This window comes from Diospyros lotus, chromosome 1, assembly GCF_014633365.1.
Source record: "Diospyros lotus cultivar Yz01 chromosome 1, ASM1463336v1, whole genome shotgun sequence".
Classification (NCBI taxonomy): domain Eukaryota; kingdom Viridiplantae; phylum Streptophyta; class Magnoliopsida; order Ericales; family Ebenaceae; genus Diospyros; species Diospyros lotus.
In genome coordinates this window covers 26,551,356-26,565,621 of record NC_068338.1, presented here as the reverse complement: position 1 = coordinate 26,565,621, position 14,266 = coordinate 26,551,356, and the positions used below count along the sequence as shown (strand labels likewise).

The 14,266-nt window shown below is 33.2% G+C and overlaps 1 protein-coding gene across 1 annotated transcript; it reads left to right on the top strand.

Annotated features, from left to right (window-relative positions):
• Positions 1-2,105: 2,105 nt before the first annotated feature.
• On the top strand, positions 2,106-4,071 carry LOC127813254 (uncharacterized). Its single transcript, XM_052354181.1, has 3 exons — positions 2,106-2,335; positions 2,743-3,934; positions 4,024-4,071. Exons 1-3 carry the CDS (start codon positions 2,106-2,108, stop codon positions 4,069-4,071), a joined length of 1,470 nt encoding a protein of 489 aa, XP_052210141.1.
• The last annotated feature ends 10,195 nt before the right edge of the window (positions 4,072-14,266 follow it).

Below are 14,266 nucleotides of genomic sequence, written 5' to 3'. Positions count from 1 at the left end.
TTCATAAATAACACGTGCCCTTGTATCATCAAATAACATTAATTAATTTTTTAAAATTCTCAAAATACTTGCTCTTTACTCTATTTCCTTTTATTCAAAAATAAAAAAATAAATTCAAAAAAAAATTGAATCCAAATCTGATTCCTCCACTGATGATTTAAGTTGGGTTCAATTGTTATGTATAGAGAGAGAAAATCAAAATAAAGTAATTTTTTTTTGTTTTTTTATTATATAATAAAAATATACTAACTAAACTGAAGATTTTTAATTTAGATAAATAGTATTATTTATTAAAATAATATTAAAAAAATTGATAATCAGTCAATTATGATTAATATAAAAAAAATTAAGAAAAATGATCGGGATTAGTAAGCCAAATGTGTGTATATGCATAGAGACACATGCACAATTGCACAATGGGATGACCATTCGTCAACACTCAACCATGGGTAACTTTTCGCCAATAGTCAGGGACATGATGGTAAAAATAATAATAATAAAAAAGAAAATTCTATTTACAACCATCAATTTTGCTTTTCGTAACCTATTTTTAATATTCCTAAAAAATCCTCACATAAAATCTCATATTTACCCTTAATAAATGTTGTATGTTCAACCACTCAGCATTTACTCTTTCAAGCGCGCGTGTACATAATTTCTCACCCACCGTCGCTATATCCACTTTATTCACTATATCACCATATCTGAACACTTTTACTCACCCACACCGCGCAACCATTGTTATTCAACATACAACAAGCATTACAGAACAACTATTACTCACTCAACACGAAAGATTGCTAAGCACAGTTCAGCTCGTGATAGGCAAGTTAAGCATGGAAGATTATCATAAACAAATGTTTACGGAGTTTTACAAAGAAGATAATAACTATTCATGTTCTGGCGAGAAAGAAGATGATGAAATACATGAGGTATTTGAAAATTTGTTTTATTTCTAAATTTATTTATAAGCAAGAGTTGGGAAACTCTGAAGGATACCCCAAATCCTCGGGGGAATCAGTGTGCCCCGAATCATTCGATTCGGGGACTCCTTGAGTATCCGAACCGAAGGATTCGGGAACTCGATGATGCCCCGAATCCTTCGGTTCGGGGGAGTCAAGTAACCCCGAATCTAATGATTCGGATATTTCATTACTTTAAATTATTTATGTTTTTTATTTACATAATTTTTATTTTTTGTTCATATTTCATCAGTCAGCTGTTGAACCGTTTACCAACAATCAGGTATCATACATTATTAAACTTTCATTTAGTTATTATGTGAACAATGTTTTTAAATTATTTATGTTTTCTATTTACATAATTTTTTTTCATTTCAACAGTCATTTGATGCTATTGAACCATTTACTACCAATGAGGTATCATACATTTTTATTAAATTTTTATTTCATTATTATTTGAACAATATTTGAATTTTATTTTTTTATCAGTTGTTTAGCAGTAAAGAAGAACTTATTGGATGGGTTAGACAAGTTGGAAAAGAAAATGGAATTGTTATCGTGATAAAGGGTTCTGAATCTGGAGGTCACGGAAGGCCATTTAGAGTTCGTTTTGCTTGTGAAAGAGGTGGAAAATATAGACCATCAAAAAAGAGAGAAGAATCAGGGGAAGAATTAAAACGTAAGTGTACGGGTTCAAAGAAATGTGATTGTCCATTTCAATTAGTTGGCCTCAAAGTTTTAGACGAAAAATGGAAGTTGAAGATTACATGTGGATTTCACAATCATGCACCATCAACTCAACTTGAGGGTCATTCATATGCAGGGCGGCTTACAGAAGAAGAGAAAAAAATATTGAATACAATGTCTAATAATCTTGTAAAGCCTAGAAATATTTTGATGGCTATAAAGGCACAGGACCATAGAAACGCAACTACTATCAAAACTATATATAATGCACGTCAAAGATATAGACTTATAGAGAAAGGTGGTCGATCACAAATGCAACAGTTGATGAAGAAATTAGGAGAATGTAATTATGTGGAATGGCATAGATGTGAGAGATCAACAGATTGTATTACAGATTTATTTTGGGCTCATCCGATGGCTATAGAGTTATTAAAGGTATTCCCCCATGTTTTAATAATGGATTGTACATACAAAACTAATAGGTACAGATATCCACTGCTTCAGATTGTTGGTGTAACATCCACTGAATTGACTTTTCCTGTTGCATTTGCATTCATGGATCATGAATACGAGGATAACTATACATGGGCAATGGAAAGATTACAGAGTTTGATGGGATCTAATATATTTCCAAGAGTAGTTGTTACGGACAGAGAATTAGCATTGATAAATGCAATACACAAAGTGTTTCCAAATGCTACCACTTTATTGTGTAGGTGGCATATATCAAAAAATGTACTCGCTAATTGTAAGAAGTTCTTCGATAGAAAAGAGACATGGGAGAAGTTTATATTAGGTTGGCAGCTTGTTATGTTTGCCTCAACTTAGAATGAATATGAACGTCAGCTTCATGACTTAACAGTTGAGTATCATATATATGACAATGCACTTGATTATGTGAGAAATGCATGGTTGAATAATTATAAGGAAAAGTTTGTTGCAGCGTTGACAAATAAGATAATGCATTTTGGGAATGTTACTACTAACAGATACTATTTATAAAACTCAGATCTTATATATTTTTACTTATTATTTATATTATAATATACTCAAAAATTATGATATCTAATATATCAATATGATTTTGTTCAAGGGCTGAGAGTGCACATGCGAAGCTGAAAAGACATCTTGGATCATCTCAAGGTGATTTTGAGTCATCATGGACAATCATCAACTCTCTTATTGAGTTACAGCATACTGAGATCAAAGGATCGTTTGAGAAGAGCTTAACATTGGTGCAACATAATTTCAAACCAGAAATTTTCAGAGAATTACGAGGTATTATCTCTAGAAATGCAATGAATATGGTGTTAAAGGAAACACAGATAGCTCAGAAAATTGGGGTGGATAAGATTTCATGTGGATGTGTGATAAGAAGTACACATGGTTTGCCTTGTGCACATGAAATTGCAGAGTTCATCATTCAAGGACGACCAATTCCCTTATCAGTTGTGCATTCTCATTGGAGAAAGTTACATTTGATGCAGACTAGTTGTGATGAAGATATCTCATCTCTACTGATGATTGAGCCAGAGATAGATACCATATATAAGAAGTTTCAATTAGAATCAGAGGCAGGTAAATTGGTATTGAAACAAAAGTTGAGAGAATTAGTTGATCCTGCTACAACTTCATTGATGGCGCCAAGTGTTAAAGTTAAAACAAAAGGTAAGCCATCCTCAAAGAAAAAATATCACTTTGATAGTTCTACCAAGCGTGATCCATCTTATTTTGAAATAGTACAATCTTCTCATGATAATACAACCCCAGTAATACACAGTTCAAGTAAGATAGGGAAGGAATGTAAGCATTCAAAATCTCGTGTGAATGTGAAATATAGATTGCGAGGTTATGATGATTCGTTTCCACCAAACGTACAATATTTCATACACAATATTATGAATGTAGATTCTGATGGACATTGTGGGTTTCGTGCCATTGCGGCATTACTTGGCATGAGTGAGCAAAATTGGGGAGATATTCGTCTTAACCTGATTGAAGAGTTACATGTTTTTCGTGCTGAGTATTCACAATTATATGGATCTAATATGCGTGTAGATGAGTTAATGCATGCACTCTCTTGCTTTGAGTCTGTTGCACCTCCCCAGCACTGGATGACATTACCTGACATGGGACATTTGATCGCTTCAAAGTATAATGTGGTCTTGATCCATTTGTCCAGACTTCAATGTCTTACCTATCTTCCGCTGAGATCAGTACCTCCTCCATCACTACAACACAGAATTATTAGTATTGGTTTTGTGAATGATTGTCATTTTGTTCAGGTATTCTTATTTGTTATTATGTTGTGTATTTGGATTATTATATAGTTATTAGATTGTTATTAATAATACATGTTATTATTATTTTTCAGGTGTTTCTTAAACCAAACTCGCCAATACCTCATGTTGCACTCAAGTGACATAGATATCGAGCTGATAGTGCACGAGAATGGGAAACACCATATATAGCTAGAATTGAAGCATTTTTGTCTATGATTGACAAAAATGTGGCAACTAAAGATATTATTGATTTAAGTGATGGTTGACAAAAATATGAATGTAATGTTATTGATTTAAGTGATTGATAAGAAAATTATGTGGTAATTTGTTTATCAAGTTTTATTTTTATAAAATTATAATTGTATTAGTTATAGTTGTTATTGTTTATTAAATATGTGATGTTTTTATAAAATGTGATTTGTATGCAAGTACCATTGATATGTTTCAGTTGCTTTAATTTAGTTTATTTAATTTTTTTGAAATTACATCAAAATTTATATTCATTTTGTTTTAATTTCTTTTCCATTGCTTTAATTTTAACAGAAAATTAAATTAAAACTCTCCCGAACTTTAATATTCGGGGGGAGTCGATATATCTGAATCCTGTGATTCGGGAACCCGTAGCATTCTTGAACCTCTAAGTTCGGGGTCATTCTCAATCACCGAATCTAGAGATTCGGAAGGATTTGTAAATTCCGAACTTGAGGGTTCGGGAAAATTCTCAATCACCGAACTCATAAATTCAAAAGTATTTGAAAATTTTGAAGTTAAGGATTCGGGGCCATCCCCAATCACCGAAGCGAGAGATTCTGGAATTTGAGTGATTCCCGAAGGCTACACGTCGATACCTCTCTGACAGCATTTTTAAGTATATTAAATTTATATTTTTTAAGTTACATTATATTAAATTTATATTTCTTTACTTTTAATTTGTTTAGTTCCTTTAATTTTAGTAATTTTAAAAGTTAAATCAACATTTATATTTATAATTTTTTTTAGTTGTTTTAATTTGAGTTTTCTTAAATTTTTTTAAAAGTTACATCAAAATTCATAGTTTCTTTTGTTTTTTTGACTTCAACCGCTTAAAATTTAATTTGTTTAGTTAAATATAAAAGAGAAAGAAAAATTAAATAAAATTACATTAAATTAAAACTAACAATAAAATATTATTACAAATCACTTAAATAACTTGATCCATTTTAGAAATACAGCCAATAAAAGTACTAATAAAAATCATTAATTGATTCAATGTTCCATCCTACTCGTGCTTGAATTAGACATACTCATCATGCTTGAATTAGTCTTGCTCATCTTGATTGGGGGTTGAGAAGTACGAGATGTGGAGGGTCCGGCAGCATCAGACGGGGGCGATGGATTAAAGCTCGTAGAAGATGATAGAATACGGTTTACGTGGATACACGTCTCTCTCCATGCATTTGAGGATACAGGTTCAACACTTGACATGGTAAGATTGAGAGCACGTAATGCAACATCATTACGCTGGAAAAAAAAAATATATCAATGTTTTTTATTTAAATAAACTATATTCAATAATAACTTAAACATAAACTTAAAATCTTACTGCTTCAGCAAGACTAAGTAGATCTTGGCCACCTCTATCGAACCCTGATCTACGTTCAGGATTTTGTATCAATGCATGAGTAATAGATCCATACCACGGTAAGTATTCATATGTAAAGTGCCACGAAAATTCACAAGGTCTACCACATCGATGTGGTGGTAATAAATGAATATCCCACCGATTCCAACAATCGTCAATAAATGCATAAATTACTCGATATGATGCCGTACCTGCACCTTGCTTAGCTTCAATAGGTGATAATGGAGGTGGAGGAATAGTTTGTACATACCCAAACTGTCGTAATACCCTCTCAGGATGGTATGGTTCGATAATACTTCCACATTTCAAACAACCCGAGAAAAATGTAATATCTGGTAATGGGTGATGTGCACGAGCCCTCCAATACGGCATCCAAATTACCTGCAAGTGTTTTTTTTAATGTAAACATTAATTTTAGAATATATTAATTAATTTATAAAATCATAACACGAAAATAAAATACCTGGTCTGGTGATAAATCATCAATTTGCTCCCTCACAGATTGTAAAGTATCATTATCACGAACAGGTAACCAACGAAGAGCCCGTGGTTGTTCATCACTATATAACAAATTGTATTTATTTCTACTAAATTGAAAATGTTCATATACCCATGCCTGTAAATTTCATATAAATAATTATTAATATATGTTAAATATATGTACATACATAGAGTTATGAAATTAAAATAATTACCTCGAGTAAAGTAAGATATCCACTGATGCTCTTCACCTCTCGTCTACTCGCAATGCCAAGCTGTCTATATAAATATGCTAGGCAAGCAGCTCCCCATGCATAACTACCAATCATACTCAAATCATCCAACAATGTCAAATAGGCCACTGGAATTAACGTACCGCTCTTATCTACAAATAAGCTACAGCCTAATAAAAATAACAGATATGCTCTACTGACATATTGGATTTCTTCGTTGGAAACTGAATTTGGTACATGCATGAATGTTTTTCTTAACCAATCTAACTTTACAAATGGTCCTCTATTTTCTGCTATTTGTTGGGCTGCTATATCTATTGAAATCCCAAGTAAACTAGATAATAAATCACGAGCTTCGTTACCACTCAAATGATAAGGGATAGATACGGGCCTTCCAGTGACTGGAATCTTCAAAATAGATGACACATCATATAATGTTATACTCAGCTCTCCAAATGGTAAATGAAATGTATTCGTCTCTGGCTGCCATATTTCTGTAAATGCTGACACAATCGTAGGATTTATAAAATGATATGTGCAATCTATCAAAGGTGATAAACTAGAGGCCATAACGATATCACGAACACGTTGATTATTTAATGGCCATTCGAGAATTTTTAATCCATGACTTCTACATTTTAATACACCTCTTTTCTGTTAAAATAAAAAAATACTTAATTATTTCAATTATAATAATAACATTGGTGTAACAAAAAAATAATATAACTTACCTCTCCTGACCATATTGCAAATGCAACGTGATTTTTAAAGCTTTTCAGAATGGATGGATCCTCAGGGCCTCCAGGTAATGGTCCAACAGAAATATCATCGTGATCGGATGGTTGCTCTTGCTGACTAGCCTCAGTAGCATCAGCAGCAATGGCAACAGATGGTGAGGCATGTGGCTCTGAAAGAGATGGATCTACTGGTATATCTGATACATCTAGTGGCTCACTAGTACCCTCTACTCTTCTCCTTCTCCTCGATGCAGTGGGACGCTGTCGAGAGGAAGAAGCAAGAGCTCGTTCTTCTTCATTTCTTCTGCCACGTACCATATCTATACAATATAACACACAAATTATTAATATTTTTCTAAAACACAAGATTAATTAAAAAATTAATTAAGCAAGTTTCAGGGGTTGGGGTTACCCAAACAATAGGTTCGGGGGAACTCGCACCCCCCGAAACTCGTTGTTCGGGGAAAAATTTTTCCCCCGAACAGCGATGTTCGGGAGAAATCTTTTCTCCCGAACAACGATGTTCGGGGGAAATCTTTTCCCCCGACAAACCCAGTTCGGGGGAAATTTTTTCCCTCGAACACTGAGATTCGAGGGTTCCCCCGAATCATCTGAAGGTTCGGGGGAACCCATCCCTCAAACGCCCAAGTCTGTCGAATCAAAATGAAAAATAAACAATATGAATCAAAATGTTTACCTATTTATGCGATTTGGGGGACTCCAACAGGCTGGATGAGGCAAACAAAGTGGGCAAGGCTAAGTCGGTGGCACTGTCACAGAAGACGAAGAAGAAGAAGGAGAATGAGGAGGAGAAGAATAGGGTTTGATGCGCGTGGGTGTAGTTTTTGAGGGTTGAGTGTGTGGAGGGTATATTTGGCATGTAAATGGTTGCAAAAATGAATAAGTATGGCTGCAAATAGTAAAATTAAATATTTTAGTTAGAATGGTTACAAAGAGCAAATTCTATGGTTGCAAATAGAATTACCCTAATAAAAAAAAAGAAATAAGATAGAAAAAGAGAAAAAAAAATTGCTTTACATGTATAGGGGTAAAATGGTCATTTGAATTGGTCTATTAATTTCAAAGAAAATCGATGTCATAATTTGTACAATTTAAGGCAAACTTCAGGAGTATGAAATTTATAGGCTATTTACTTAAAAACTGTTTCATCTTCGTGCAATAAATACTACGTGGCATTTTCTTACCTATCCCCAATGCCACATGGCAGCTCTTGATTAACTCTTCTCTTGCTAAACTTTTATTTGGAATATATATTTAAATTTAGACTTCTTATACAACTTTAAATATAAAAAATTTAAATGAATTATTTATGTGGCGACCTCATTCCTGAAATTCCTATAACCAAGAAGTCCGAGCAAGAGGAAATGACATAAAGGGATAGATATAGAATAAAATTTAATTAAAAATATTCACTCCATTACACAAAATAATAAAAATTACAATTATTTTCCATTCAAAACAAAATAAACATCATCCTTACATCTCTCACTAGGCTTTTCAAAAGATACACATCAAACTCTCATGACAAAAATCCAACCATCAACATGGCGCAAACCAAGTGACATCCCAAGACTTTTTTAGTTTAAGAGTGCTCTATACACATCTAATCCAAAAAGATCAAGCCCCATTAGAATTACCATCCACCTTAGCCTTGTCTTACTTGGAATGATGTAAAATAAGAATGAGTTACAAGACCCAACAAATATAAAATGAAAAGAATGACTCATAAAATACCAAACCATTAATGGCATGAAACAACAAGAGCCATCAAAAGACAAGAATACATAAGAGCATGAGTCCATAATAGATGTAAAACACCGTGGCATGAGTCAAGAATGAAAAGAATCGCCAACGTGTATCAATGCAACACAACACCATCAACATCTCACATGCACCCATGCCATGCATCATCCTTGTATGCTCAATGAAAAGGTTTGCAAATCTCTAAAACCGCATAAACTCATATACGTACATATATATATATATATATCAATCGACTCTTGTAGCCCTTTAGCTCAATCCAAAGCTTATACCCATAAATAGCATATGGTCTTTAGGGCCTAATAACTCAACCAAAGGTCTCATTATATCATACACCATGAGGTCTTGGGGGCCCATTAACTCAACTCAAGGACTATGCATGTATACAACATATGAACCTTGAGACTCATTAGCTTAACCCAAAGCCTTGGTCGCATAAGTAGCATACACAACATAATATATAAAAACATGCATATGAAATACTTCTCAATCATAAGCTTTCATATGGCCCAACAATAGCTCTTTATCATCCCATGCGTGCACATTTATTCCTTAAACACATTTACCCAAGAAGTGAAATCAAAAGGAAAATATTTAAGAAGCAACTTAATTTTAACAATGGAGAAATAGTAGCATTGGTTGATAACCCTAAAAAAATAGTCTACAATTCGCCTATTTTGGGCCCAACTGACCTCTTCCAAGGATTGGTAGACCGGCAGTGCGCTTAAGGCGAACGGTCAATAGCCTCAAGCCATCTATTAACCAATAGAATGCCTTACAACCCAAAACAAAGGATTTTTAATCACACCACATGCAAACCACACCAAATCCCTTTCATGTTTTATACCTTAACAAGAAATACATCATTCCCAAATAATTACAGGGTGACATAAACTCTATTTGAGGTTCAAAAAGTACCTAATACAAATCAACAAGGAATGGGGAAGATTTTCAAAACTTTCTACATAAATAATAAATATAAACCCTTCTCACCAAAACGGGGGTTTTCTATTACCAAATCTCTTTCAACACAAACAAGAAAGAATGAACATGCCTCTTAAGCGAAGAAAGAAAAGGTAGAGCTTGCCATATAAAAAAACAATAAAAGTATAAGGACTTGACTCCACACGAACAAGAAAGATAGAGATCTTGCCATGAATAACCAATCTAAGTATATGAAGCTTGTTTCTTAAAAGAAAATAAAATGAAGCAAAACTTGCATATAAAAGAAATGTCAAGAGGAACTTGCCTTACAAAGCGGCTCCCTTGATTTAAGCTTGAGAAAAGCTTCTACAATTGTCCAATATATCTACCACCACCAAAATGGGAGAAACCACCCGAGGAAAAAGGATAAGGTGATGGAAGAACAACAACAGGTCTCTAAAATTCCTTCTTGGAGCACCAATGATCAAGGGAGAAAGAGATAAGAAGAAAAAGGAAAAGAAATGAAGAAGCCACCGCCTCACGAAGCACTCTCCATCTACCAACTTCTACAAACTTCTCCCCCCATCCCTCTTAAATTTATCCAATAGACGACTTGAAAAATCGTGCCTCGATAGAAATGATCAACGGTTCAAAGGCATCTGTCAATAGCCAAAAGCCACTCTACTCATAAACAATTGATAGACCACATGGAATGGGCGAACCGACACAAGCCAATTTTTCCTAAAACATCGTCAAACCGCATCAAATGATTGACAATCTTAACACCATCTGTCAACCACCCATGCCTATTGCACTGAACGCTTGACAGCCTCGCCCCACCTACTGACTGTCAATAGCTTTTTTTTCTCACGGTGCTGCCTTCTACCTCATTACACTAACCCACAATCCCATATATGATACATCTATATACATTTACACACATACACCCTTGTTTTACAACCGACGACCCTATATCCACTTACCCATTTGACTTTGATTACTCAACATCAAATTTAGCCTCTTTTACTTTGCCTATTCAAACATCTCATGTGACCTTCCTTCCCAATAAAATACATGTTACCCTTAGCCCCTTTCAGACCACAAATAACTAGTAAGCCACAATTAGATCGACATAGAATGAATTAACTTATTCCTTTCTATTTATTCTCTTCCCAAAATGTCATTACAATTTCAAATAATTTTTTTTAAAGATATATTTAGATAAGTTAATTTAAAATACTCAAATTTCAAATGGTTGTTTTTTTTATTATAAATTTAATCTATATTAAATGTGAAGAAGATTGACAAAAACTTACAAAAAGATTGATTTTTTTGTCAACTTTATCTCTATATCATCAGCCAATTTTTCTAAATGATTGACCAATCCTATTGTAATACCCCAAGAGCCTAGAGAATGGTAGTATATATCGAGGATAAGTAAGGAAGGAAATAACACCAGTTGGATACCTTTTGGGCTGAATGTTAGCAAAGAACTCCTAAGTTAAGCGTGCTTGACTTAGGGAAATCCAATGATGGGTGACCCCCCATGGGAAGTTTGCGTAGGCCCATTAGGGTAAGTTGTCCCGGTCTTTTCTACCGCTCGATGCGGGATGTTACAAATGGTATTAGAGCCGACCCCCAATCCTCTAAGCGCGGTGGTGGGGCAAACCTCAGCAAGGACGTTGAGTGATTAGTGGTTAATTTTATAAAAATTTTGTTATAATTATACCCTTCTTTTGATCTTAAAAATAGTTTAAATTAGATATTAATATATATTTTATGGTTATATGCAAGTTTAAATTGAAAAATGAATGAAATGAAATTTTAAAGTAAAATTTAATAATAATAATAATAATATATAAAATTATATATAATACATATATATCATTATATGCATGCATGTAATATATATATAATATAATATAATATATATATATGTGCCATGTGTAATACATATATATAATATATAATTTATTAATAACATTAAATTATTTTTATTTTTTTTTAGGCATGAAAAATTCAAGCCCATGAAGACTTAAAGTCCATGAAGAATTCAAGTCCATGAAGAAATCAAACCCATAGAAAAATCAAGCCCATGAAGAATTCAAGTCCATGAAGAAATCAAACCCATGGAAAAATCAAGCCCATGAAGAATTCAAGTCCATGAAGAATTCAAGCCCATGAAGAATTAAGGCCCAATTTGAGCAACCCATGGAAGATATTATTTGGAGAAGGCCCAAGGATTATTTTTAATCCTAATGAAGATTAAAAACCAATTTATAGAAATCTATTTTTATTTTTTATGTGAGAGCTTTATTAGGTGTGTTTTTTAGCTAAAATCCATTTAACTATTAGGTGGATATTATAGCTAAAATCCATTTAACTTTATGAATGCTTTATTAGGTATGTATTTTAGCTAAAATCCATTTAATATTAGGTGTGTATTATAGCTAAAATCCATTTAACTTTAAGTGTGTGAGTGCCCATTAGATATAATTATGTCTAGTTGAATAATTGAAATTGTGTGGTTTGTATTGCATCTTGTGGCCTATAAATAGATCACTTGATTGCATTTGTAAGTGTGATTATTATTCTTGAATCAAAGTTTAGTTGTTTCCTTATAATTCTCTCTTTGAGAATTGTTTTTGTTCTTTCCCCTTTTCTTTAGTATTCTCTCTTGTGATCTTACTTCCTTCCTTTCTTCTTTTAAATTCTTATGTCATTTATTATTACTTTATTATTCACCGCCTAAATGGCCGGTTAATTTGTGCCTTTAAATTTCTGCAATTTTCATTCTTGTCATTTAATTGTTCACCGCCTAAATGGACGGTTAGTTTATGCCTTTAAATTCTTGCAATTTTAATTCTTGTATTTTAATTATCTACCGCCTAAATGGCCAGTTAGTTTCTTCTATTTTAATTCCTGTCATTTAAATTCTGTTATTTAAATTATGTCATTTAAATTGCTGTCAATTAATTTAATAGAGATGAGTAGCTAAATCTAATCTTGGGTTAAGGCAAGGACAGTGTCTAACGCCAATGATTCCCAAAGAAAGCTACGCTTTAAATGAGTAACATTGGTTTAAACTTCAATATGAGTGTGTTTTGATTATTGAAAAATCACTAGGTTTGGATTGGAGCGTAAGCCTAACTTAGAGCTTTCATGTCACGCATGAGAGTTACTAGAACTGGAAACGCTATCATACCCAAACCCGGATGATTAATTTAGTTGTTTTGTGTATTAATTGTAATTGAATTTATGGTAGTTTCTTAAATTAGAATCCCGCATATCATGTATGGGGATTGCTTAAACTAGAGCTATCATTATCTTTAATTGCATTTAATAACAAATCCTCATATCTGAAATTAAATTAATGTTGCTAATCTTTTATGCTAATATTTGGGAATCAACGGGTTGGCACTGAAATTGTCTTAACTCAAGTACTTTCCAATTTCATATTCTCACGTTTAGTATTTATTTCAACTTCTGTCTTGCTTTATTTTCTAGTATTTGTTATCTAAAAAAATCATAAAAAATCATGTTATCAATCCATCTAAATGCGTGTGCATGTGTGTGACATTCTTTTTTTTCTTTTGCCATAAATAAATCTCTCAGTGGACGACCTGGACTTATCCAGAAAGTATAAATTTAAATTTGAACTACAACTGCACTCGTACACTGACGAGTATAAACCTCTCGCCTAAATAAATAAATAAAATATAAAATTTTTATTGTGTTTTGTTTTGTGTTTTAATTGCAGGGTGAGAGTGCAGTCATTGAGTCCCAAGAGGGGGGTGCGTGTAGGCACCTTAGGCGAATCCCACATCGGCCATGCAACGGGGGGAGATCTAGGACCGATTATAAAGTCGCGCGATGAGGACGTCATGTGCTCTGAGGGAGGAGAATGTAATACCCCAAGAGTCTAGAGAATGGTAGTATATATCGATGATAAGTAAGGAAGGAAACAACGCCAGTTGGATACCTGTTGGGCTGAATGTTGGCAAATAACTCCCAAATTAAGTATGCTTAACCCGACGTAATCCAATGATGGGTGACCCCCCGGGAAGTTCGTGTAAGTCCATCAGGGTAAATTGTTCTGGTCCTTCCTATTACTCGATGCGGGATGTTACACCCATATAGCGAGTTTATCTTTGAATAATTAGCAAAATGTAATTCACCAACATTAAATTCCTTCTAATTGAAATCCTTAAGGGTTGAATCTTTTATCTACAAAAGCCCTCAACCACCAACATTAAAATCCACTTATTTATTCTTAGGGGACATTTGTTAAAATGAGCAAAATAAAGTTATATCAAGATAAATTTGGATGATATAACTTTGGAATAATTTTCAGACCAAAATATAGAATGATCAAAATAAGGCTGAAAAATATTCTAAAATTTCTATCAAACTGTTTGTTAAATTTTTTGGAATCCACTGATAATTGTACTTTTTCTTTCCATATGTTTGTTAATGCATATGATAAATACTAAGATAAGGGTTTTTTTACTAAAATATCCATATTCTCAAATTCATTCAAAACTGTTTGTTAACATCA

Excerpts from the sequence above, each read along its gene's own strand:
- LOC127813254 (XM_052354181.1), top strand. The coding sequence starts at position 2,106 with ATGGATTGTACATACAAAACTAATAGGTACAGATATCCACTGCTTCAG. Across the intron at positions 2,336-2,742 it reads ATAAATGCAATACACAAAGT|GGCTGAGAGTGCACATGCGA; the intron begins GTTTCCAAATGC and ends ATTTTGTTCAAG. Across the intron at positions 3,935-4,023 it reads ATGATTGTCATTTTGTTCAG|GTGTTTCTTAAACCAAACTC; the intron begins GTATTCTTATTT and ends ATTATTTTTCAG.